The 24,067-nt window shown below is 40.8% G+C and overlaps 1 protein-coding gene across 2 annotated transcripts in view; it reads right to left on the reverse strand.

Moving 5' to 3' along the window:
• Nucleotides 1–24,067, reverse strand: part of JAKMIP2 (janus kinase and microtubule interacting protein 2) — a 235,880-nt gene that overhangs the window by 63,682 nt on the left and 148,131 nt on the right. For both annotated transcript variants that reach the window (XM_069102339.1, XM_069102338.1), the window contains exons 3-5: nt 18,842–19,339; nt 7,090–7,299; nt 5,756–5,854 (exon numbers count right to left, since the gene is read on the reverse strand). In XM_069102339.1, coding sequence (XP_068958440.1) covers nt 5,756–5,854; nt 7,090–7,299; nt 18,842–19,339 — 807 coding nt within the window. The remainder of the gene's footprint in view (nt 1–5,755; nt 5,855–7,089; nt 7,300–18,841; nt 19,340–24,067) is intronic.

The raw sequence follows: 24,067 nt of genomic DNA on the forward strand, positions 1-24,067 counted from the left end.
TCTTTCTTTCTCTGCCTCTCTCTCCTTTGTCTCTGCTTTTGTCTCTCTGATTCTGTCTTCTCCATTTGTTTTTGTACCTCTATCTCTAGCTCAGTCTCTGTCTTGTTTTTTTTTTTCTATCTCTCTCTCTCTTTCTTGGTCTCTATTATCTCAATCCCTGTTTTTTGTCTCCCTCTGTCTCTGTCTTTCTGTCTCTATCACTCTCTGCTTTTGTCTTTGTCTCTCTCTTTTTCATCTCTGTCTGTATCTCTGTCTCAGTCTCAATCTCTCTCCCTCTTCTGGCTCTAACCTCTCCCAATCCTTCCTTCTCTTCTCTGTTTTTCCTTGTTTCTGGCTGTCCTTTGGGTCTCTTCTCTCTCTCTCTCTCTCTCTCTCCCTTCCTCTCCCTTCCCCCCCCCTCTCTTTCTCACACACACACACACACACACACACAACTTCATAGTTGTAAGGAACCTCAGTGGTAATTTTGTTTAATTCACACCTGAATAGGAATCTTGTCTATGATACCCTTGGAAGAAACTCATTCATTTTCTTCTTCAAGACCAACCTCGAAGAAGAGCTCACTACCTTGTGCATTCAGTTTCGGATGGCTCTACTTGTTAGGAAGCTTTTCCTTCTATCGAGCATAAATCTAATTATGTTCAGTTTAAAACCATTGCTCCTAGTCCTGCCCTCTAGGATTAAGCAGAATGAATCTAATTCCTCTTTGGCGTGATGGCTTTTAAAATACTTGAAGATCAGAGATTATAGATAGCTACCACTAGACTTTTTTTCTCTAGGTTAAAGACCCTCAGTTCCTTAAAAAAAAAAAAAAACTTTGGCAGTGGCTTATATATGGCTTTGAACTTTAATTCTTTGATACACACATATTTTTCTTACAGACACAGTCAATCAATCATTCAGCATCTCTTAAGTGCCTACTGTGTGCCAAGATGTGCTAGTGTTGCGTACACAAAGACAAAAATGAATCCGTTTCTGACTTCAAGAAACTCCCATCCTGTTGATAAGGGCAACAGAATCTTCTCCGTTACTCACAACCTCACTGCCATCCTTGCATCCTCACACTCTCAAATCCAATCTGTTGCTGAGTCTTGTCATCTCTACCTTAATAACATTTTTAGTATGTTTTCCCTTTCTCCATTTATATAGTCAGTGCCCTGGTGCAGGTCGTTCTCACCTCAAATCTGGACTTTTACAATAGCCTTCTGGTTGGTCTTATTGCCTCAAATTTCTTCTCTCTAATATATCTTCTACTCAGCTGACAGAATGATTTTCCTAAAAATTCGGTCTGATCATGTTATTCTCCTACTCAATAAACTTCAGAGCCCCCAGGATAAAACCTAAAATCCTCTGGTTTTTAAACCCCTTCACAAGCTGGGCCATTGCTGTCTTTTCAGTATTCTTACATTTTACTCTTCTCTACATATTTTGTGATCCACCGGCCTTCTTGCTCTGACTTAGACATGACATTACACCTCTTGACTCCATCTCTTTTCAGTGGCTATCCTCTATGCTTGAAACACTGCCTCCTCACCTCCGCCTCCTGGCTTCCTTCAAGACTCACTTGAAATGCCCTCATCTGTAGGAGTCCTTCCTTGTTACTTCAGTTTCCCCTTTCCATTGCCAGTGATTTCCCTCTGAGATGGCCTTCTATGTATACCATATATATCTTACATGTATAGTTTTTACCTTTAAGATTCTGAGCAGCTTTAGAGTAAAGACCATGTGTTTTAAACCTTTTTTGTTATTTTAGTTGAAATATACATAGTGTATAATATTAAATAAATGTTTATTGACTGACTGATGTACACATCAGTCTTTATTTGCCTCTCGTAAGAGACTATAGGCATTGTAACTACATCTTTAAGAGCCAAACTTAATGTTGCAGAAAAGATAGTTTATGCTGGCAGTTTCAAATAAGCTGAAAAAGGCCTTGTTATGAAGTGCTTTTCCCTATGGATTGTGGCAGAATATGTATGTTTTATCTTGGACCTATGGAGTTATGTGTTTCTATGAGGAATCTCTGGACGAGATGAAGAAGAAAGTAGGAATACATTTTTTTTTCTTTGTCAAGGCTGTCTGAATTGCCGTGTTTTAAAGACAATTCTAAGAAGAATCTGGGAAGAGTTGTGAAGTAGAGTGCATACTGCAAAGACTTTCCTGTGATCACTGAAGAGAGGACAAAAATGGGACTTGCCTAATTTATTTTGTGAGAGTCTCAATTTAATTCTTATATTGAGGAGAAATGTGAAGAAAAATGTTAGGAGATCTTAATCAGCACATGGAGTGAAAGAAATGGTGAAATTATATTTTTAAAAGTGAAGAGAAGCCGTCTACTATTATATTGAGGATTTGAGGTGACTCTGACTATGAGCTTTCTCACAGTCAAAATAGAATAATTAGTTATGTCTTTGCCTTATTAATTATTTAATTGTTAATAAATAGAAGTATTATTTGAAAAGAAGTTTCTTGAATAAATCATGAATAAACTGTGGGGGAAGTTTTGGCCAATTGATTAATTAGTGAAGAAATTACAATTTTATTAATTAATAAGAAACTATTTAACCATGCCCCTAGGTTGCTTTTGAGCTCGGGATAATAAAAATTAAATACAACAAGGAGTCGAATGGTAGGCTGAGGGGTGACATACAAGGAAATGTGGTTGACCTCAATTAACCTTGCCATATAAGCACATCCAGAGCACATACAAAATAAGTACAAGGAGGCGGCACACTAGCTTATAAGAGAATCAGGAAAGGTTTTGTATAGAATCTGGAGCTTGAATCTTTGCTAAGTTTTGAAGGAAACTAGGGGTAATGGGAGATAGAATTGAGGAAGAAATCAATTCAGAGGATGAAGATAGATAGCCTATGCAAAGGCTGTACAGGAGAAGGAGATGGAATGTACCTGAGGCATCCAGGATGGATAGTTTGGGTGAATCCTAGGGTACATGAAAGAGAGTAATGCATAGCAAGGCTGGAAAGGTAGGAGAAGGCAGGTTGTTAAGGGTTTTAAATTCCAATAAGAGAAATTGATGCTTTGTCCTAGAGACAACAGGGAGCCTTAGGAGTTTGCTGAGAAAGGGAATGAAATAATCAGACCTGTGACTTAGGAAAACCTCTTTGGCAGCCACACGAAAAATGGATCTGAGGAGGGAGAGGTGGGAAGTACCACTGCATCAGTCCAGACAAGGAGTGATCAGTCTGAACTAGAATTGTGGTTGTGTGAGAAAAGAGAAAGGCACAGACTTTAACTACTTATGAATAGCTCTCATATCACTAGAAATGTTGAGGAGGCAAAATGTATAAGATTTGGTTATGTGTGTGTGTGGGAGCATCCAGGGACCTGTCCTTGGTTCTGCGACATTTAACATTTTTATCCATGTCAATGCAGGTGGCGCATTTATTTTAATAAAGAAAAGCGTAAAGCTAGAAGGGGGAGCAAGCCCCAGGGAACAAAAGGGTCAAGAATCAAGAATACTTCAGTGGGATGAATTCTATGAGATGACACTTAGAGATCAATGTAAAAGTCCTACATTTGCATTTTTTTTTTAAAAAAAGCAATCAACTTTACAAGTACAAATGGACATCACATGGCTAGAGGGCAGGTCATGAGAAGATATGCTTCTCTTTGGGGACTTTAAGTTCAAGAAGAATAAATTCTTTCGTGGCAGCTGATTTGGCTGATACTCTTGGCTGCATTAAGACAGACACAGTCAGTATCTAGAAGGCGAGGGGTGGGCAGAGCTCCCACTGTACTCTGCCTGAGTAGCAACACATTAGAAAATGCTTTTCAGTTCTTTATGCAATACATTAGGAAGGAAAAGCTGAAATATATCTAGAGGAGAGGGCCCAGGAATGAGAATGCCATCGTAGAAAAGACTTAGTGTGATATGAGAGCTATTCAAAAGTATTTAAAGGACTTTCAAGTAGAAGAGAGATTAGATTTGTTCTGCTCAGCCCCAGAGTCTGGGTAGAACTAGGAAAAATGGTTGTGAGAGACAGATTTAGGCTCAATATAAGGAGGAAAGAGGAATATTGCTCACAGTTAAATTTGTCCAAAAATGAAGGGATTACCTCTGTGGGGAGAGAGTGTGTGGAGTTTTCTCACCAGACGTCTTGAGGCAAAGGCAGCATGGGATTCATGTTCAGACAGAGATGGGACTAGATGGATTCTGAGGCCCCTTTCAATGTTGTGATTCTGTGAGCTTCCTTTCTACCAATTTACACTTTAGAGTGCCCCCAACTTATATATATTCCTTCTAAATGGCAAATGTATAATTTGATTTGCATGAGTAAATTTGACTGAGGTCACAGGGTGCTGCAAGCAGAAATACCAGATATTTGAAGGACTACTTCAGAGATATGTGTTTTTATCAGCATGGATATCCCTCTGGTCATGCACATCACAACAATTCCCTATCTTTGTACACCAGAAGATAATATGTTTATAATTAGGAGGGATCTTAGAGGCCACTGAGTAAGCTCCTAACTTTACAAATGAGGAAGTTGAGGCTGAGAGCTGGTGACCTCTCCAGGGTCACTCAGCTAAAGAGTTTCAGAGGCAGTATCCTGACTTGTGTCTAGTGTTCTGCCCTTTCTGGCATCCATCTTCCTCAGATGGTTTAATAAGTTCCTGGAACAGAAAAGTTCTTTACTTGGTGGCCAGACTTCTTGCCTTTCTTTCTTCTTTATTTTTTTAGGCAGTCAGGTTTAAGTGACTTTGCCCAGGGTCACATAGCTACTACATGTCTGAAGCTTGGGCCAGTGCTCTTTCTACCAAGGCACCTAGCTGCCACCAACTTCTAAACTTAGCTAGGCTGGTTCCTAGAACACAGGCACATCACCTTTCAAGATGGAGACCTTTCTAGCTTGAGAGTAATAATAAGAAGTTATCATCTATTTTTAAATAAATATGTAAACTTTAATGTTTACAAATTCTTTATGCATGTTGTCTCATTTGATTGTCACAACAACCCTGTAAGGAAGACGCTATGATTCTTGCTGTTTTTCCAGTTAAGAAATGGAGGCTCAGAGGAGTTAATGGACTTAACCAGGGCACACAGCTAGTGATCATTTAGGGCAGGATTTGACATCAGGTCTTCCCAACTCCAAGTTCATTGTTCAATTGACTGTGTCACCCAGAGCTTATCTTCCATGGGCACAGCCTTTGAGAGTGTAGGGTTCTTTTCCTAAAGTGATAAGGCATTGGTGTCAGGCTATACTAGAAGTTTTAAGGGAAAGAGAAAGAAAATGGAAGTCTATTAGCAATTATATTAAACAGAAGAAGGGAATAAACATTTATCTGCTCTTACTGCAAAGCACTGTGTTAACAACTTTAGAGATACCACCTCATTTAAGCCTCACAACAACCCTACAAGATAGATGTTGTTATCCCCATTTTTTGTTGTTGTTCAATCATATCTGATTCTTCATGACCTCATCTGAGGTTTTCTTGGTAACAATACAGGAGTGGTTTGCCATTTCCTTTCTCTAGTTCATTTTACAGATCAGGAAACTGAGGCAAACAGGGTTAAGTGACTTGCCCAGGGTCCCACAGTTAGAAAGTATCTGGGGCTGGATTTGAATTCAGTTCTTCCTGACTCCAGGCCAAGGGTTCAATCCACCTAGCTTCCATGCCTAGCTGACTATTATGGACACTAACTCTACAGTGAGGTAAGTGATTATGATTTCTTTATTTACTATGCAAGCTAACCTGAAGCATCTGAGACCCCCAAGGTCCCCTTAATACACACCAACTCATTTCTTTCATCTCCAAGCAATGTATTTCTATCCTCTAGCTTCCTTATAGTGGCATTCAACTCAGCTATTCTCTTCTGGTTTCTTCGTAAGTCCTGTAAACAAAACAAAATCAAAACACTTTTCATCAGTCCTCAGGAAAGTAAAGTCTTTGCTAATTTCTCTTCCCAGAATGGAAGAGTGATAACCACCCATTTTCTTAGTTGGGGGAAAAAGGAAAGATGCTTCCTCTATCTCCCTCCACCATTCTGTCATTCAATTAAAGGTCAGACTTGGACATCTGGAGAAGAAATTTCCCATTATGTCTCTTAGGAAAGGGGGAGCTATTAGCACAATTTATATATGAGGCATTCTTCCCATTGGTGCAGACTGCAACCTCTCTCCAGCTTGATAGACAGTCTTTAGGAGAAGTTGTGAGCCCCAAATTTCTTATCCTATGGCTAACCTGCTGATGACACTCCCTCAGCTTAACTAGGCTGGCCCTCAGATGTCAGACATGCAGACTCCTCGGAACTTTTTCATCTTGGTTAAAATCTGCCTGAACTTGGGCTCCCCTGCCATAACCTTGAGAACCCAAGGTCACTTCCACAGAACTGTGAGGCCTTACAGTGGAACTCAAGTTTAGATATTAAAAATAACAAAATTTTAAAAAATTTGCATTTGAGTTACTCAGTGTATTATTGCAGGTATTAAATAATTTGTAAGATGAATTGGCAGGTCTCCTATAAAAAATAAATCAACCATATATACTCACTTCCATCACCGCAGTCCTAAAAGTAATTTCTCTACTAATGATCGACATTGAGGGAATTTAGTGGATAGTTAAATTGGACTAGAAGCTTTTAGGCAGCCATTCCAAAGGTTTCTACCCACGAATGGCACTTTTTGGAATCAACGAGAGATGATAAATGTTGATCCCTGTAGATTGAGTCTTTTGACCGGCCTCCATTCTGACTGCTCCCACAGGGGAAAATTACCAGTCTTGGCTGGAGGCAAAGTCTTTTTCCTCCAACTTCTGATTCTGAGCACAGGTTAGAAGCCAGGCAGGTGTGCTGGGGCTAAAACCACAGCTATAGGAGATAGGAGGAGAGATTTGTGAGTCTCCTGGGGCATGCTAATGGGATGCCAACCAGACTGTCGCTGGGAGTTTAGAAACCTCCATTATCTGGATGCCAGTGGTTTTGGTAGAGGGAAGTAGGATTGATTTTCTCTGAGGCGAACTGAGGGGGTGGGATGAGATGGGGAAGAGACTAACAGACAAACTGTAAAGACAAATAGAGCAAATAAAAAAACATGGCACCGGAGTTTATGTCCCTGGGAGCAGACTTACAGGGCTGCCGCAGTGGTCAGAACCATCCCCGGCTCTTCCTGGAATTTCTCGTTTGGGGCTGCTCATGTTGCACTCAGCCTCCTTCACCAGGAAGAGCTGCTCATCCAAAGCCTCTTTTTGTAGCTGGAGCTTCTGGACATAACCTGTCTGGGTCTCCAGCTCTTTTTCCAGGGAAAAGATGATCCTGTCCTTGGCCTTGATTTCGTCCATCTGAATGAAAGGAAAAAGAAGTCAAGGTCACAGAGTCACAAGATGACAGACCTGGACGAGTCCTTGGGGATCCTCTGCTGTAACATTTATTTTAAAGAGGGCAAAGTAAGGTACTGAGAGAGAAGGGCATTTACCCCAAATCATGTGGATAATAAACAGTAGAGTCAGAGAAAGCAAGAGATTGACTAAGGACTTGGTCCTGAGTCCTGTTCTTCCAAATCTAGCTCTTTCCACCACATTGTGCTTCTTCCCTCCCATACGATGAAAACTACAAGGCCAGCAGCAATGAGAGATCAAGCTGTTTTCCTTGATTACCAGTCCTTTTGCTACTGAATAATGTGGAGAATGTAATTTAAAAAAAAATCATCATTCATGTGAAAGGATTAGAGAACTTAACAACATAGGGGCCTTTAGATATGAATAGGCCTAAATGCTGAATTTTATGGATCAGTAAACTGGCCCAGAGAAGGGTATGTACTCACTGCTTGCAAAACCAGTTAGGAGTTGGCCTAAGCTCATAATGGGAGTGGCCAAGCTGGGACTTGAACCCAGGCTTCACGATCCTCAATTCAGAATTCTTTCTATTGTAGAAGTTGTCTATGTCATCGGACCTTGTGTAGTGGGAAGGGTCTTTAGAGGCTATTAATCCGAACTCTTTCATTTCATAGATGAGGGAAAGGAACAAGTATTTATTAAGTACCTATTATTAAGTACCAGGCACTGCACTAAGTGCTTCCCAAAGATTTTCTCATTGGATAAGGAAATGAAGGTCAGGAAGAGGCGAAGAGAGTTACCCAGGGTCATATAAGTATGAGAAGTAGGATTCAGACTAAGGCCTTTTGAAACTAACTATACATTCTCTTTTAGGAAGGAAGGAACTGTACGTCTTAAAAATGCAGGAGGACTCAAAAATACCAACAGCAAGGCAGCTCCCGTAGATATCTGCATGTGTGTTTAAAGTACTGCTGGCTTGTACCCATGTGTATTGTGGAGGGAAGGATGATACATCTGGCTGCAATAATATCATGAAATAAGGAAAGAAACGTGGCACAGTAGAAAGAACCCTCGGATTTGGAACCCTAAAACCTTGGTTGGAATTCCAGTCCTGCCAGTTATTGGCTGTGTGACCCGGGGTAAGTCTCTTAACCTTTCTGCCTGTTTTCTCTTCTGTAATCCCCCCCCCGCCCCGCCTTTTTAATAGACTGTACCTGTAATTTCACTGGTTTGTTGTTTTGTTGTGGTTCAGTCATTTCAGTCATGGACAACATTCTTTGACCTCATTTCGGGTTTTCTTGGCAGAGATACAGGAGTCGTTTTCCATTTCCTTCCCCATCTCATTTACAGATGAGGAAACTGAGGCAAACAGCGTTAAGTGACTTGCTCAGGGTCACACAGATAGTAAGTGTCTTAGGTCAGATTTGAACCTAGGTTTTCCTGACTCTGAGGTCAGTTCTCTATCTCCTACATTAGAGGCAGATGGAAGCAGAGTAGTAAGGGTACTCGGCCTGGGGTCAGGAAAACCTGACTTCAAAATCTGGCCTTGGATATTTACTAGCTATGCATACCTGGGAAAATTACTTAACCTCAATTTGCCTCAGTTTCCTCAACTATAAAATGGGGATAATGACATGAGGGTCATTGTGAAGGTCCAATGAGATAGTACTTGTAAAAAGCAATTAGCACAGGGTTGGGCACATATATAAATGACTATTCCCTTCCCTGCTCCTCGCTGCCTCTCATCTACAACGGGTTAATCATGCATGTACAATTGACCTCACCTGGTTGTGAGGGTCAGATAAGATAGAGATGTGAAGCCCTTTACAAACTCCGTAAGGCTACGTAAATGTCAACAATTAGTTGGTGAGCTCCGCATTAGACCATGAACTCCCTGAGAGCAGGGACTGTCTTTTGCCTTTGTATTTTCAGTGCTTAACACCGTGCTGGGCAGATGGAAGGTGTTTATTAAATGCTTACTGACTGACAGTCATAATTGGAATCTTAATGATAATAAGATATTCGAATTATTATTATATTCATTAGTTATATATATTATCATACATATCAGTCTATTATCATTGTATAAACCAATTCTTTCTTATGACTATAGCCCTCCTGAACCTTTTGAAATCTGTCCCAGTGCCCTCTTATTTGGCATCTCCTCATTGGCAAGATCTTAGCTCTGCCCAGTGTCTGACAATTGGGAATGGATGATGTGGTATCATAGAAAGGGCACTGGTCTCATAGTCAGAAATAAGGTTGGCAGCCTGGCTCTGACATGTACTGGTGATCAGGCAGCTGAGTAGCGTAGGGGCATTGGGCTTGGAGTCAGGAAGATTTGAGTTGAGATCTGTCTTATTAGCTGTGGGACACTGGGAGAGTCATTTAACTATGGTTTGCTCCAGTTTCCTCAGAGTATGAAATGGGACAATAATAGCATCTATTCCTAGGGTTGTTATGAGGGCGAAATGAGATCACATTTGTAAGGTACTGTGTCTGGCCCATAACAGATGCTTAATAATCATTTGTTTCCCTTTCCTTCCTATGTGTCTACAGCCAAATCATCTCTTTGAGCCTCATTTTCCTCATTGGTCAAATAGAAATAGTAATAATTGAGTGCAATATTGTATAGAATAGTGTCAGTATTGTGTTTAGAGAGTCTGCTTTAAGAAAGACCTGGTTTCAAATTCGAATTCTAATACATGTTGCCCGTATGTCTTCTCAGTGTCCTTGGCCACTCTCAAGTTAGAGGACAGCAGTAGATCTCCATTGGTAGAAAGTATTTCCTCACTGGGAGTTCCCTTCACTGATGAAATCACAGATTCAGAAAAAAAAATTTTATACTCACAACATCCCAGGAATATTATTAAAAAACAACACAAGGTAAAATTTAAAAGCACTATAGAAATGTTGACCATTGTTATTAGAAGTAAGGAAAGCATAGATTGATTAGAGTTACATTCTTAAACTGAGGTAGAGGAAGGTATACATTGATGAGAGTCACATTCTTAAGCTGAGGTAGCTTAATATGACTCTGGGCCTCCCCAAAATTCCCCATCCTGGGAGTTTGGAGGGATCTTGACGTGAGGTCAGCTTTACTTATCCATGTCCCAGAAGAACTGAAGCTTAGCTACAACCTTAGCACCAATGCCCCAAAGTTGGGGTAAAGTTAGCAATTATAAGGGCGCTGGGTGGGTCCCAGATGAAATGGTTCATCAATAGAGAGCAGCAGTTGAGGAACATGGATTTGTGATTTGCCTTTTGTTCTCAAAGAGGACCATGACATCAGGGAGGTGATGATATGACTTGTAACTGAATTGGATTGGAGGGAGAGAGGGCTGTGCAAGGTCACCAGCCTCACCTTCTTCTCCAGAGTCCTCTGGGCCCAGTGGCCAGATACTGATCAGAAGGAAGGAACCCTAGAGGTCATCAAGACCAGTGGCCTCATTTTACAGAGAGGCTAACTGAGGTCTGACTAGTGTAAATGAGAGGCTAGCTGAGGCCTGGCTAGTGTAAATGAGAGGCTAGCTGAGGCCTAGCTAGTGTAAATGACTTGCCCAAGGTCACTCAGATAGTAAGTGACCAAGGCAGTATTTTAACCCAAATGTTCTAATTGCAACTTCTGTGCTTTTCCCATTGTGCTAGACTGGGATATCAGAAGGTTATTGTGTGTAAGAGTTCTCTATACCTTGAGAGGAAACTGAGTTCCAAGGGGCTAAAATAACTTGCCCCAGGTCACATGGATCATAGCAAAGCTGTCACTCAAACCCTGGTTGTTTTGAATTAAACCCAGGGCTCTTCTTATTACATCACATTACTGTCTTCTATAAAATAAAATTTAGTGTATTTCATTCTTTTCTAGAGATGAAGCACAGTAATAGCATTATACCTTTTGCATATAAATATCTATGAGGCACTGTCTGTGTTCAAGTCACTTTTAAATGTCCCCTAACTCTGCTGCTACTACACTATTTCAAGCCCTCATTACCTCTCATTTGGATTATTATAGTCTATTGACCTGCCTCTTTGACTTCCTCTTCCTCTCCTTCAATCCTTTTTTCAGAGAGCTGCCAAAAGAATCTTCCTGATGCATAGCTCTGACCAAATCATTCTCCTGCTCAAAAACCTCCCATGGCTCCCTTTTGCCTTCCTGACTCAGAGGCCAGGTGGCTATCCATTATACTACCCTATCTCTCATGTACAGTAAGGGATAATAATGCATACACTATTAACTTCACATAGTTGTACAGATCAGATGAGATAAATTATGTAAAGCATTTTGTAAACTCTACAGGGCTATGTCAAGGTCAACCATTAGACTGAGCTCTTCTATTTGATCATAAGATCAAAACTGGAAAGCACATCATTAAACTCCAATTTCTTAGCCTGGCATTGCGCATTTCTCCCCTTTACAGATTCTCCATTCCAGCCAAATTAGATTCTTCATTCCCAGTTTTAACCCAACTTCTCCTTCCTCCATACATTTGCAGAGACCTGGAGAAATACTTGGGCAGCTGGGTGGTACAGTGGAGCCAGGAGGGCTCACCTTCCTGAGTTCAAATCCAGGTTTAGACACTTCCTAATGATGTGACCTTGGGCAAGTCACTTAACCCTGTTTTCTCATCTATAAAATGATCTGAAGAAGGAAGTGGCAAACCACTCTAGTATTTTGCCAAGAAAACCCTACCTGGGGTCATAAAGAATTGGATACGATTGAAAAATTACTGATCAACAAGAGGACACTCTCCCTATAGTTTGCCTATTGAAATCCACCTCTTCCTTGAAGGCTTCCCCTGAGGGCTCCTTCCTCCATTCAATCTATTCAATTAAACAAATAATTTTTCAAGTGCCTAGTAAGACAGAGACTGTGCTAGGTAGTAGGAATATAAAACAAAACAAACAAAAAAACAAACTTTAAAAGAGTCCCTGCCGTCAAAAAAACTTGCATTCTATTGGGAATGGAGGTGACATTCTCCATGAAGTCTTCCATGATCTTTCCTAGCCAAGAGTGCTTTCTAAGGGCGGCTAGGTGGCACAGTTTATAGAGCACCAGCCCTGGAGTCAAGAGGACCTGAGTTCAAATTCGACCTCAGACACTTAACACTTACTAGCTGTGTGACCTTGGGCAAGTCACTTAACCCCAATTGCCTTGCCTTCCCCTTGACCCCCAAAGAAAATAAGCTTTCTTTCACTTCTGATTTTCCCAGACTACTTTGTCTGGCTCTCTGCTTCTATCACAGTCTACCTTGTAGCATACTTATTTGTGAATAAGTCATATGTCCCCTATTAGATGATAAGCTCCTTGAAGTCAGGACCTGTGTCATTTTTCATGTTTGTATTCCCTTTAGAGCCACATTCAAGGCCTTGTGCATAGTGTCATTGTAGGATCATAGACAGAGCTGGAAAGGCAATAAGATGTATTGATTCCAAAGTCCTCATTTAACAGACTAAAAAAAAAAAAATGAGACAAAGAGTTTAAGTGACTTGTCCAAGGCCATACAAGTAATAAGATAAAATATTTATTTATATGAAATTTACACGTTTGGCAGGTGACCTCATGCTTTAAGATCGCAGGGGGTAACATCTAGTGCTTGGGTGGGGCATTAAATGATACTCCACTGACTTAAAAGAACGTTTATTCTTCAATGTATCACTAACTCCCAGGTGGATGCGGGGGCATTGGAAACCAAAAAACCCAGTGCTGCTCTTCTTTGAATCACAATTCATGGGGCAGGATGGTGGCTTGTAGCTTCATTTACAGTTTCCCATGGCCCTTTATATTATATTTTCATATTTAGATTTCATATTTAGATATCTATCGGTATAACCTACACATAACATGTCTCTGCTGTATTACTTAATACGGCAAGGATTTTGCCAATGTCCATTGGAAGACAATCAGAGAACCAGTCAGATCATGGATAATTAGAGAGGAAATAATGTGTTCTTCCTCCCCTGGCCCCCACTCCCTTCTGTGATAATGAGTATTGCAAAGCAGATGTAGCATAATGACAATGGTTATGGACTTGGAGTCAGGAGATCAAGGCTATGATCTCAGCTCTCCCTCTTACGAGCTACATGACCATAAGCAAGTCATTTTTATTGTTACAACGCAGGAAGGACTGGCTCTTGAGTCAGACAACCTGGGTTGAAATCCTGCCTCCCATGCTTACTACTTATGGGACCTCGAGTAAATCATTTACTCTCTCTGTGTCCCAGTTTCCTCATTTGTAAAATGAGGGGTTTGACCAGATGACCTCTGAGGTTCTTTACAGCTCTTAACCTATGATCTTAAATCCTTCTCTAAGGCTCAGTTTCCTTCACTATGAAATGAGATCAGAGTATGTCATCTCTAAAGCCTTTTCCAGTTTGGGCAATCTTTGATTCTAAACTCTTAACAAACTTAAAAAAATGCAAATCTGCTTTCTTTTTAAAATAGGTACTTCTAGGTCCTGTTTAAATAATAATAAAAAAAAGAATTCCTGAACTGTAACATTGGTGGTTTTGAACTTTTGGCCAATAGAGATAATTTATTATTACTTTTATTGTTTACTATTATTAAATTATTTATGATAATAGTTAATATATGTATATGTCTATGTATATAATATATATAGAGAGAGGAGAGACAGAGAGAGAGAGACAGACAGAGACAGACAGAGACAGACAGAGACAGAGAGAGACAGAGAGAGAAAGGAAAGCACTCAATATTTGCCAGGCACCGTGTTAAGTGCTTTACAATTATTATTTCATTTTATCAACACAACAACCCTGAAAAGTAGGTGCTATTATAATCACCATTTTATTGATGAGGAAAGTGATCCAAAAAGAAGTAAAGTGACTGGTCGGGGGTCATAAAGCTAAGTGTCTGAGGCTGGATTTGAACTCATCATCCTGACTCCAGGGCTAGTGTTCTATGGACTGTATCACCTAGATTATGATGATGATGTTAACAATAATAACCTTGTCCAGTTCCCTAATTGTATAAATGAGGACCGTGAGACTCAGAGAGGTGACATGTCCAGGGGCATGGTGCTAGAACTGAAAGGGTCCTCAGAAATCATCCAATCTGGGGTGGGGAACCTGTGGCCTTGAGGCCACATGTGGCCTTCTGGATCCCCAAGTTCAGCCCTTTGACTGAATCCAAACTTCACAGAACCTTTGTTTGATTCAGTCAAAGGGCCGGACTTGAGGGCCTAGAGGGCCATATGTGGCCTCAAGACCACAGGTTCCCTATCCCTAACAACCTTTTCATTTTCTGGATGAGGAAAATAAGGCTTAGAGAAATTCAATGACTTGCTCAATACCAAACAGGTAGTGAGTGCCAAGGGTAGTATTCAAACCCAGGACCTCGGACTGCAGAGACAGCATCCTTTCTACTCTACCATGCAATTAGGTTTTCTGATTCCATACCCAATATTCTCCATACTTTACCCTAGCTTTAATATTCTGTAGCAGTTTAAAAATTGGTCCATTATCTCAACTGATTCTCACATAGCCCTTAGTAGGGCAGATATTATGATTCCCATGTTCCACATTCTGAGACATGCTGGGGTTTCAGTTGGATGACTTCATGATCACAGAACTAATAAATGGCAGAACAAGGATTAGAACCCAGCTCCTCTGCCACTAAAGTCAGTTCATTTTCCACTAAACCATTTTGCCTAACACATATGGTCAACCAGCTCCCCAGGATTCTATCAGAGGTGCCAGGAAGGTCCCCGACTACTCAAGTCCTTCCCCTGCCCACTGGCTATTGCCTGTAAATTCCCTTCTCAGGGTTTCATTCCCTTAGACTGACTTCATCTCTGTTATATTTAAATGCCAGATGGAAAGAAGGGGGAGGAGTAATACTTCAAGATTTATTTGTCATTTACACAAATGTAAAAATAATTTTAGGGATTGGATTAAATAACTTCTAAGATCCCTTTTAGCTCTAAATGTGAGATCTCATGGAAGAGAAGAGAAAAGAAGGCAGCAATCCATATGTGGGTATGTGAATCATAGAATGGGGAGCATGGGGCAGACAGAAACAAACTTTGACTTCTACAGCCCTGGGCTTGTCTATAGGGATCATGAAAGAAACCCTCCAGCTTTGATTTCAAAAAGAAAAAAAGTTTTGGTAAGGGAACAATTTCCATCATAAAAGGAAGCTGAAGTGTCCATCCCATTGGTGTCATGTGCCAATGGAAGGAAGTGAGCCAAAAGAAATGCTTTAAATGGCAGATCAATGGCGGGATCCACTTGTAGATTTGACCTTGAGAAAGATCTGAATAGCATACCACTGAATATTGCTTCCTTCCTCCTTCTACCTACCTGACACTTTCAGAGTTCATGGTCCCACATTCCTTTCTATCAGCCAGTGTCATCACAAAGGTCAAGGGCACAGCAAAACCCGTGTTAACCTACATGCCTTTGCAGCTTTGGGAATGTTAACAATTGTATTAAATGGAATTGTGAATGGAGCAGTTAGAAAAAAGAATCATAGCTGTCAAGGTAAAAGGGACCTCAGAGGTCATCTAGTTCAACTCTCTAGTTTTTGTTTTTGTTTTATTCAGATGAAGAAGCTGGTACTCAGAGAGGTGAAGAGAATTGCCCAAGGTAAGCTCCATAGTAAGGAGAAGAGCTAAGATTCAGACCAAGACTTCTCGCTCCAAATCAAAACAAACCGAAATAAAAATAATGTTCAAAAATTGTGATTCATTTCAGAACACAGTAAGCTGGACATGTTTGGGTCAAAAAAAGCAGACTGGCTCCATGGTAACTATATTTATTTCTTGACTTTTTAGATTTACAGTCTCTGTTCCCTCAGACCAATTATAGATCTTGGCTCCTTCATGACTTAGGATATTGCCTTTATGAGTGGTTGTGGTCCCCCCCAAAAAACCCTTTGGGGGCTGCACTCTGGAAATGAGCCTCTCTGCATTTATCTGGGCTAGTCTTCAGATGAAGCACTCGTGGATTGTCACTGAGTCTATCCAGGCAAACACTCCAGCCTGGGAGGGCCTGCCACAGTCAGCATCCCACTGAAATGAACTTAGAGATGCCAGGGTCACCTCCATGCCACAGTAAGGCATTCCTGGAGGCCAGCAAGAGAGGAAACTCATAATAGCAACTTCATAGATTTAAAATGTAAATCTGATAGAACACGTAATTACTGTCTTGAGTGTAGGTCTTTGAAATTCCTCATTTAAAATCTATAGATGTCATCTAGGAAAGAGGTTTTCCAAAGAAACCAACGAGTTGGGAAGACCATAAAGTACATTCTAATGACTGAGGACAATTTGTTTTTACTCTAATTTGGGGTTTCACATGCTAAAACACTTTGGTACTGGTTGCTTAAAGAACCTCTTTTCAAGGTCACCATTGGGTGCTGCGGTTTTTGCTTACATTGGCTCTATTGTCAAGTAAGGGTAAGAAAATCATGCCTCTCTCCCTTGGTGAATTCAATTAGCAGGAGGAAGCATCTCTAGCTAAGCCTAGAAGATACACGACCAGATGGATGGCTGTCAAAGATCCTTTTGCTTTCAATATGGTCCCCATCTTGGAAACTTTTTGGGGGGAAGGCAGTTTCTATTTTTAAATGATTTGAGCTTATGTATTTTTGGATTCTGCTTTTAAGTATGAGTCCCTGGATGGCTGACCAGGAAAACCGACTTAAGACATTCCCAGTGACATTTGGAAAGGCATAAGAAAGACCCTTAAAAATAATCCAACTCTAATAACTCACAAAGACAAAATGATCTGGGAATAGATAGCTATTTAATAATAGCTCCTATTTCTAAAGTGCTTTAAGGTAAGTGCTTTTCATGTTTTTGAAGCAGCCTTGTGAGTTAAGTAAAAAAAAAAAGTATTAGTATCTGTAATTCGTACTAACAAATGTATATTATCCCTCTTTTTCAGATGAGGAAACCGGGGCCCAGAGAAAAGGTGTGACCTGTGGAGGGTCATATAGTAAGTGGCAAGACTGGGATTCAAGCCTGCGATTCCTGAGTTCAAGTTCAGTGTTCTTGGCTATCTCTATTTAGACAACTATGTATAGACATCTGGTCGGAAAGGAATCAATTTATGAATACCTGCAGAAACATGCTTGATGAGAAGCATCGTGGTCCAGTGGAAATAGAGCTAGATAGTGTTGGAGTTTCAGCTCAGCCACTTACTAGCTGAGTAACTCTGAGAGACTTAAAATTCACTTCTCTAGACCTCGATTTCCTTAATCTGCAAAATGGGGATAATGATGCCTGCACTAGATATCTCTCAGGGTAGAGGAAAGCAAAGCACAAGCCTTAAAGGTTTTATCATAAGCCTTTATCATAGGGTCTTAGGATCATGAATTCATAGTATTGTAGGTATCATTGGTCCAGGAAGGGACCCTCAAGCCCAACTCCTTCATTTTACAGATGAGAAGACTGAGGCTTGTAGGGGTTAAGTGACTTGCCCAAGGCCACAGAAGGCATCATTTCCAAAGGAAAGACATGAATTGAAATCTTCTGACTGCAGAGCTAAATTCTTCTGCTGCTGCACTATCTACCTCATTTTGATTGGCTTGGAAACTAAAATCCAGAATGAAAGGGAATTGACCAAAGCAATATGTTACATTAATAGACAGCTGGGGGGCGCGGGGGATAGAGCACCAGACCTGGAGTCAGGAAGATTCATCTTCATGAGTTCAAACCCAGCCTCAGACATTTATTAGCTGTGTGACCCTGGCTGAGTCACTTAACCCTGTTTGCCTCAGTTTCTTCATCTGTAAAATAAGCTGGAGAAGGAAATGGCAAATGACTCCAGAATCCTCGCTAATAAATGGGGTGACAGAGCAGGACATGACTTAATGACGGAATAACAAGATTTGAACCCTCTTCTTGCCTCTCAGTCTGATGGTATTTTATTTTTTTCTCCTATTATGGCTACAATTTCTATTTAGGATAACTGTAAGCCTTTAAATCCTTAGGTATTTTTATCCTTTTTAAACCTTTAAGCTTAAGCATCATAGAAATGTGAGCTCTTAGTATAATTAAGCAGTGATAGAGCACAGTTTCCAGGACAGAAAGGTGAAATCAAAGGACTTTAATTCCACAGACCCATTTCTGGTGTGTGTTTGTGTATTTATGGGATATGTATGTATAAGTGGTGTGTATGAGTGTGGTGTGTGTATGAGTGTGGTGTTTATGAGTGTGTGTATGACAGGTGTATGTGTATGTGATGTGTGTGTGATGTGTGGTGTATGTGTGCATATGATGTGTGTAATGTTTGTGGATGTGGTGTATGTGTGTAGGTGATGTGTGGCATGTATATGTGTGTGTGTTGGGTGTGATGTGTGTGGGTGTTGGGTGGTGTGTGTATGACGTGTGTGGTGTGGTGTGTATGTGTGTGCATGTGTATTCTATTTCATGCAATTCCCTGGTGTTCTCAGGGAAGGCTGTCAGTTCACCAGGGAAGGACAGCAATAGGGAGACGCATTTCCCAGTGACCACGATACTGCGGCAATGTGGCAATCCCAGGGGCACCAGGACTCCCTCAGCCCCCTCCAGGCGGCTGCACTCACCAGCCTCCGGATGTCCCGCTCACATTCCCACTTGATCTTGGAGATGGCTTCCTGGTGGGACTGGTGCTCACTCCGCAGATCTCCGGCCTTGATTTTGTCGGCCTGGATCATATTGTTCAGGGCCTCATCCACCTGCTTTTTGGCCGACTTGAGGTCAGTGATCTCCTGCAGCAGCTTGAGGCGTTCTGAGTCAAAGAGTTTGCGGGCCTCCTCCCGGGCCTCAATGGTCAGCGCTGTCCTTACTTTGTCACTGCTGCCATCCCGGAGGGCAAACAGGGCTGACTTGAGCCTCTGGATCTCCCCGTCACGCACCTTGACTGTCCGAGCCATCTCCTGCTCATGCTGCTTGATCAGGTTCTCCCGGACGGCCTGCAGTTCCTTCATTTTTTCCTCATGGAGTTTGGCCTTGAGCTCCGTGACCAGGACTGTATGTTTGCGCTGTTCCAGTTCACGTATCCGTTTGGTTTCTTGGGTTTTCTCTCTTTCGAGCTTTGCCACCTAAAGCACACACATACAAAATATAAGAGGAACATTCACAGAGCATTTTAAGGTGTGTAAGGTTCTTTATGTAATTTATCTTATCTGGTCCTCACAGTAACCCATGAGATTGGTTCTGTTTTGATCCTCATTTTACAGATGAGGAAGATGATGAAACAGTGTGTGAGGCTGGATTTGAACCCATCTTCTTTCCCCATTGGCTTTTTCCTTTACCCCTTCCCCTCCCTGGCCTCAGACTACCAGGAATTCATCCAGGAAGTTTAGAAGGTTAGAAATCCTTCTTCCCCTTAACTTCCCCTTCCCTTGCCTTCCTCCTCAGTTCCAGGCCACCCAGAACTCAGGAGAGTTACTTGACTGCTCGTATGGCTTGGATGAGATAGGAATCACCAATTCGTTTTATAGAGGCAGAAGTCCATTAGGCCTTACCAATCGCCCTATCACTGACTCCTATTGTTCTTCAGACAGTAGGTCTTACCATCTGTCCTGCATCTATGTCCCATTATCTGACCTGCTGATGTAACCTTAGGACTCTCATAACTTGCCACTAAACTCTTAGGATGCTCAGGCTTTTGTATCCATCATACAATTGGACTTGCTATTATATATTGACTCCCCCATGTATAGAGTGAATACCTTGACATCAAGGACTGCCCTGTTTTTTCTATTTGTATCCTCAATGCTTAGCACAATTCTTAGCACAAACTAAACCCTTAATTAATGCTCTTCCTTCCTTCCTTCCTTCCTTCCTTCCTTCCTTCCTTCCTTTCTTCCTTCTTTCCTTCTTTCCTTCCTTCTCTCCCTTTATTCTCTCTCTCACTCTTTTTCTCCCTTTTTCTTTCATTCTCTCTCTTGTCTTTCCATCTTTACTTCCTTCCTTCCTTCCTTCTTTCCTTCCTTCCTTCTCTCCCTTTATTCTCTCTCTCACTCTTTTTCTCCCTTTTTCTTTCATTCCCTCTCTTGTCTTTCCATCTTTACTTCCTTCCTTCCTTTCATTCATGCCAAGCAATCCTGCTTTCCTCTTCGCTACATTTGGCAATAAATGCTAAGAACAACACAAAAAGCTTTTTACAGAAATGTGTTAGGGACAAAAGGAAGATCAAAGAAGCAATTTAACCACAGCCCAGGGTAGAAAAGACAACTACAAGAAATGACTGAGAAAGAGCAGAATTATTCAACTCTTTATTTTGTTACTGCTATTTTTTTAAACTAAAATGTTCTCTGTGTTGAGAGGAAGAGAAAAAATAATTAACAGGGAGTTGAAAACCCAAATAATTGGAAAGGATTCTAAGGCAGTGTTTATCTGTTCTCAATGAATCCAAGTCACCACCCCTAGACAAATTATATCCCAAAGTACCAGAAGAATTTGTGGATGTGATTTTCTGACCCTTTGTCATTTATCTTTGAAAGGTCTTCAGGAACAAATGGCATCACAGGACTGAAGGTAATCATTTGCCTCATTTTTTCATTAAAGGTTAGTGAGCTTGACTCCCATTCCTGGCAAAATGGTAGAACACACTAGCAAAGGGATGATTTGTAAATATTTTAAAAAGGAAATGTCCAGGGTGGTGAGACCCTTGGAGGTCAAGTTAAACAAGAATTGATATAAAGAATTAGGGATATTTAGTTTGTGGAAGATTGGAAAGTCTGATAGAAGCTTTTAAGTATTTGAGGCAGTATTATGGCAATTTCTTACAGCTTCTAAAGGGTTTTTATTATTCAGTTGATTTATTCCCTTTATCTCTACAGTCTAAGAGAGAAATATGGAGCCCGAACTAATTGCTTGGCTTAGTTTGTATTCTCCCTCTCAAGACCTAGGCCTTTGGAATCATAACTCTAGTTATTAATTTTTTTGTAGGGCAATTAGGGTTAAGTGCCTTGCCCAAGGTCACACGGCTAGTTTTTGTGTTAAGTGTCTGAGGCCGGATTTGAACTCAGGTCCTCCTGACTCCAGGGCTGGTGCTCTATTCACGATGCCACCTAGCCGCCCCTTAACTCTAGCTATTTATAAAAAAAAAAAAAACTACTACATAGGTCCTCTCAATTTCTCTTGCCCTTGGGAGGTTTGCTGCCAGACTGCTGAGTACTGTATATAAGAACTCTACAGGAATTCTTATTTAACCAGACACTCAATGTGGGAAAGCCTAGGAGAGAAGGAAGTGGAAAAGAAGAAGGCAAATCTGCTCATTCAAAATTCCTGCCCCCACACTCATGTTCCCTGCAAAGGGGAGCTAATCTCATCGAGTTTGTTTAGAAACCAATGTCGGGAAAGATTAAACATTTAGCTTTTTCCAAACTTATGCTCAACCTATTTTTTAGAGTTTAGAATTTGTGTAAAATGGGAAGAATGTGTGCTTTAGATACTCTGCTTCTTTCAATTTCAATCTACTGGTTAAGTTTTGAATGAGCTTGAATGTAATGGCTACAAATCTGGAGAGGGGATGTTAGCAGATGTTGGCTTCATCCTGTCACCCTGCCTTTCCCAAACTGAAATCAACACCCTTCAACCTGATCAATAAAGTTGTCATAGAATGTCAGTGATGGAAGCCACTTGCGTCTGCTGCCTTGTGTGGTTTCCACTCCCCTGAGCAAGATTCCTCCCTCCTCCAGTATAAGCTCATTACTTCTAGGCGTACCAAACTCCTCTCAAGACCTTTCTTTGCAGAGGGCAGAAACTGGATTCTCAGCCCACTCCACTTGGCGTTTGCTGCCCTTTCTGGTTTCCATAAGGTACCCTCTGGTGCCCCATCCCTCTCGGCTGTTTTCCTGCCTCCTTTTTTGTGTTGTATTCCCCTTTAGATTGTAAGTTCCTGGAGGGCAGGGACTTTTTTGTTCTTAATTATATCCCCAGCACATAATGCAGTATCTGGCACATAGTAGGCACTTAATAAATGTTTATTGGATTGGATTGAGAACACAGAATGCTAGGGGCTGAAAGGACCTTGGAACTTAGAGCATAGAGCCGGAAAGTATCTTAGAACACAGAACTTAGGGCTAGAAGGGACCTTAAAGTTCATCTAAGCCCATCTGATTCTATTCAGATACTAGCTATGTGACCCTGGGAAAGTGACTAAGCCTCTCAGCCTTATTTTCTTTATAAAATGAGCTAATTTTATAACCTGTCTCCCAAAGCTATTGTGAGACTCAAAGGACATAATGATAATAAGTCATTTTGCAAATCTTAAAGCACTATATAAATGGCAGCAGCAGCAGCAGTAGATGTTGTTATTATTATTATTAATGCTTGTTCATGGACATTGCAGATTTATGAAAGGAAGTAAAGAGGCTGGGATCACAGCTTTATTCACTACTCAGGTTGGAAAATAATTGTTTCCTTAAAGTGAAATTTTACAGTTCATTCAGATGACATTTATTGAGTCCCTACTAAGTACAAAATACTGTACAAGAGGTGGGGGTGGGAGGTTGTAAGAGATATAGAGAGTTCAAGTAAGATATAGTCTCCATTCTCACAGAATGACATTTTGCAATAAGTGTGCAGTTTTGTTTTTTTTTCTTTTTGTGTGCACAGGCAAATCTGTGATTTTATTGGGGGAACTTCCTTGCCTATGATATTATTTGAGATTTTCCTGGTGCACTAAATAATTAAGTGACCAACCTAGGGTCACATAGCTCACTTATAAGAGAGGGACAGTTTTCCTAACTCTAAGCTTGGCTCATTGTCCACAAAGGGACACCTTTTATTCCATGCTACCTCTGTGGTAAGCACATTAGGGAAAGGAAAATGAAATGCTATGTGAGTTTAGAAGGAAAAGATTGTTTTTGATCTGTGGAAGGAGGGGATGAAGAGAGGGGGTGGGAAATGAGGATAAATTTCTGCATTCCTGTCATGGTAAGGATTAGATGAGGGCTTCCTTAGGAAGGGCAAGGATTAAAAAACCAAACCAAACCATGAAGCTGGATATTTGAATATCTGCTGGACTACTCATCCAGTTCAAGATGGATTTTCAACTCAACTTTCCCAATCTCTTGGAGCAGGCTTGCTAAAAACCATGTGGAAACAGTTGTCGCATGCTTCAGGGTTGGGGAAGGATGGGCATAGCCCCATGTAGTACACTGTTGGGTAGCTAGAAGAGTAGAGTCAGAAACAGGCTTTGAGTTGCAGATTGCCAATTATTACCTCTGTGACTGTGGGCAAGTCATTTGAGCTCTCTGGGCATCAATTTCCTTGGCTGTAAAAGGACAAAATTCAACTACATGATCTTTAAAGTATCTTCCAGCTCTAGAACCAGTTCCCTCACCCAGGGATGAGATAAAACTATCAGAATATAAATCTTGTAGTTTAGAGCAGAACAGAGCTTAGAGGTTATCATTCCAATTTTTATTACTTTTCAGATGGGAAAATGGAGGCCCAGAGAAAGTCACATAGTTGGGGCAGAGTTCATAGGATCATAAAATCTGCACAATAGAAAGGGTCTCAGAAGGCACTCACATCAATTTTATCACAAACATCAATTCTGAATCCGAAGTTCCCTGTTCTTTTCACTATGCAATAGTAGAAATATTATTTTATTTTTAAAAATGTAAATAGGTTTGATTACATTGTTATCTTGGGGTTTTGTTGCCTATTTTGTTTATTTCTCAAAGCTTTTTTTTTAACAATAGAAACATTACTTCCTCCCTTTTCCTCTCTTTTCTCTTTCTTCCTTTTTTCCTTCTTTCTTTCTCCTTCCTTCCTTCCTTCCTTCCTTCCTTCCTTCCTTCCTTCCTTCC

The sequence above is a fragment of the Petaurus breviceps genome, unplaced genomic scaffold (assembly GCF_028583685.1).
Source record: "Petaurus breviceps papuanus isolate PSGF00001 unplaced genomic scaffold, PetGlider_PUasm1.0 551, whole genome shotgun sequence".
Taxonomy (NCBI): Eukaryota; Metazoa; Chordata; class Mammalia; order Diprotodontia; family Petauridae; genus Petaurus; species Petaurus breviceps.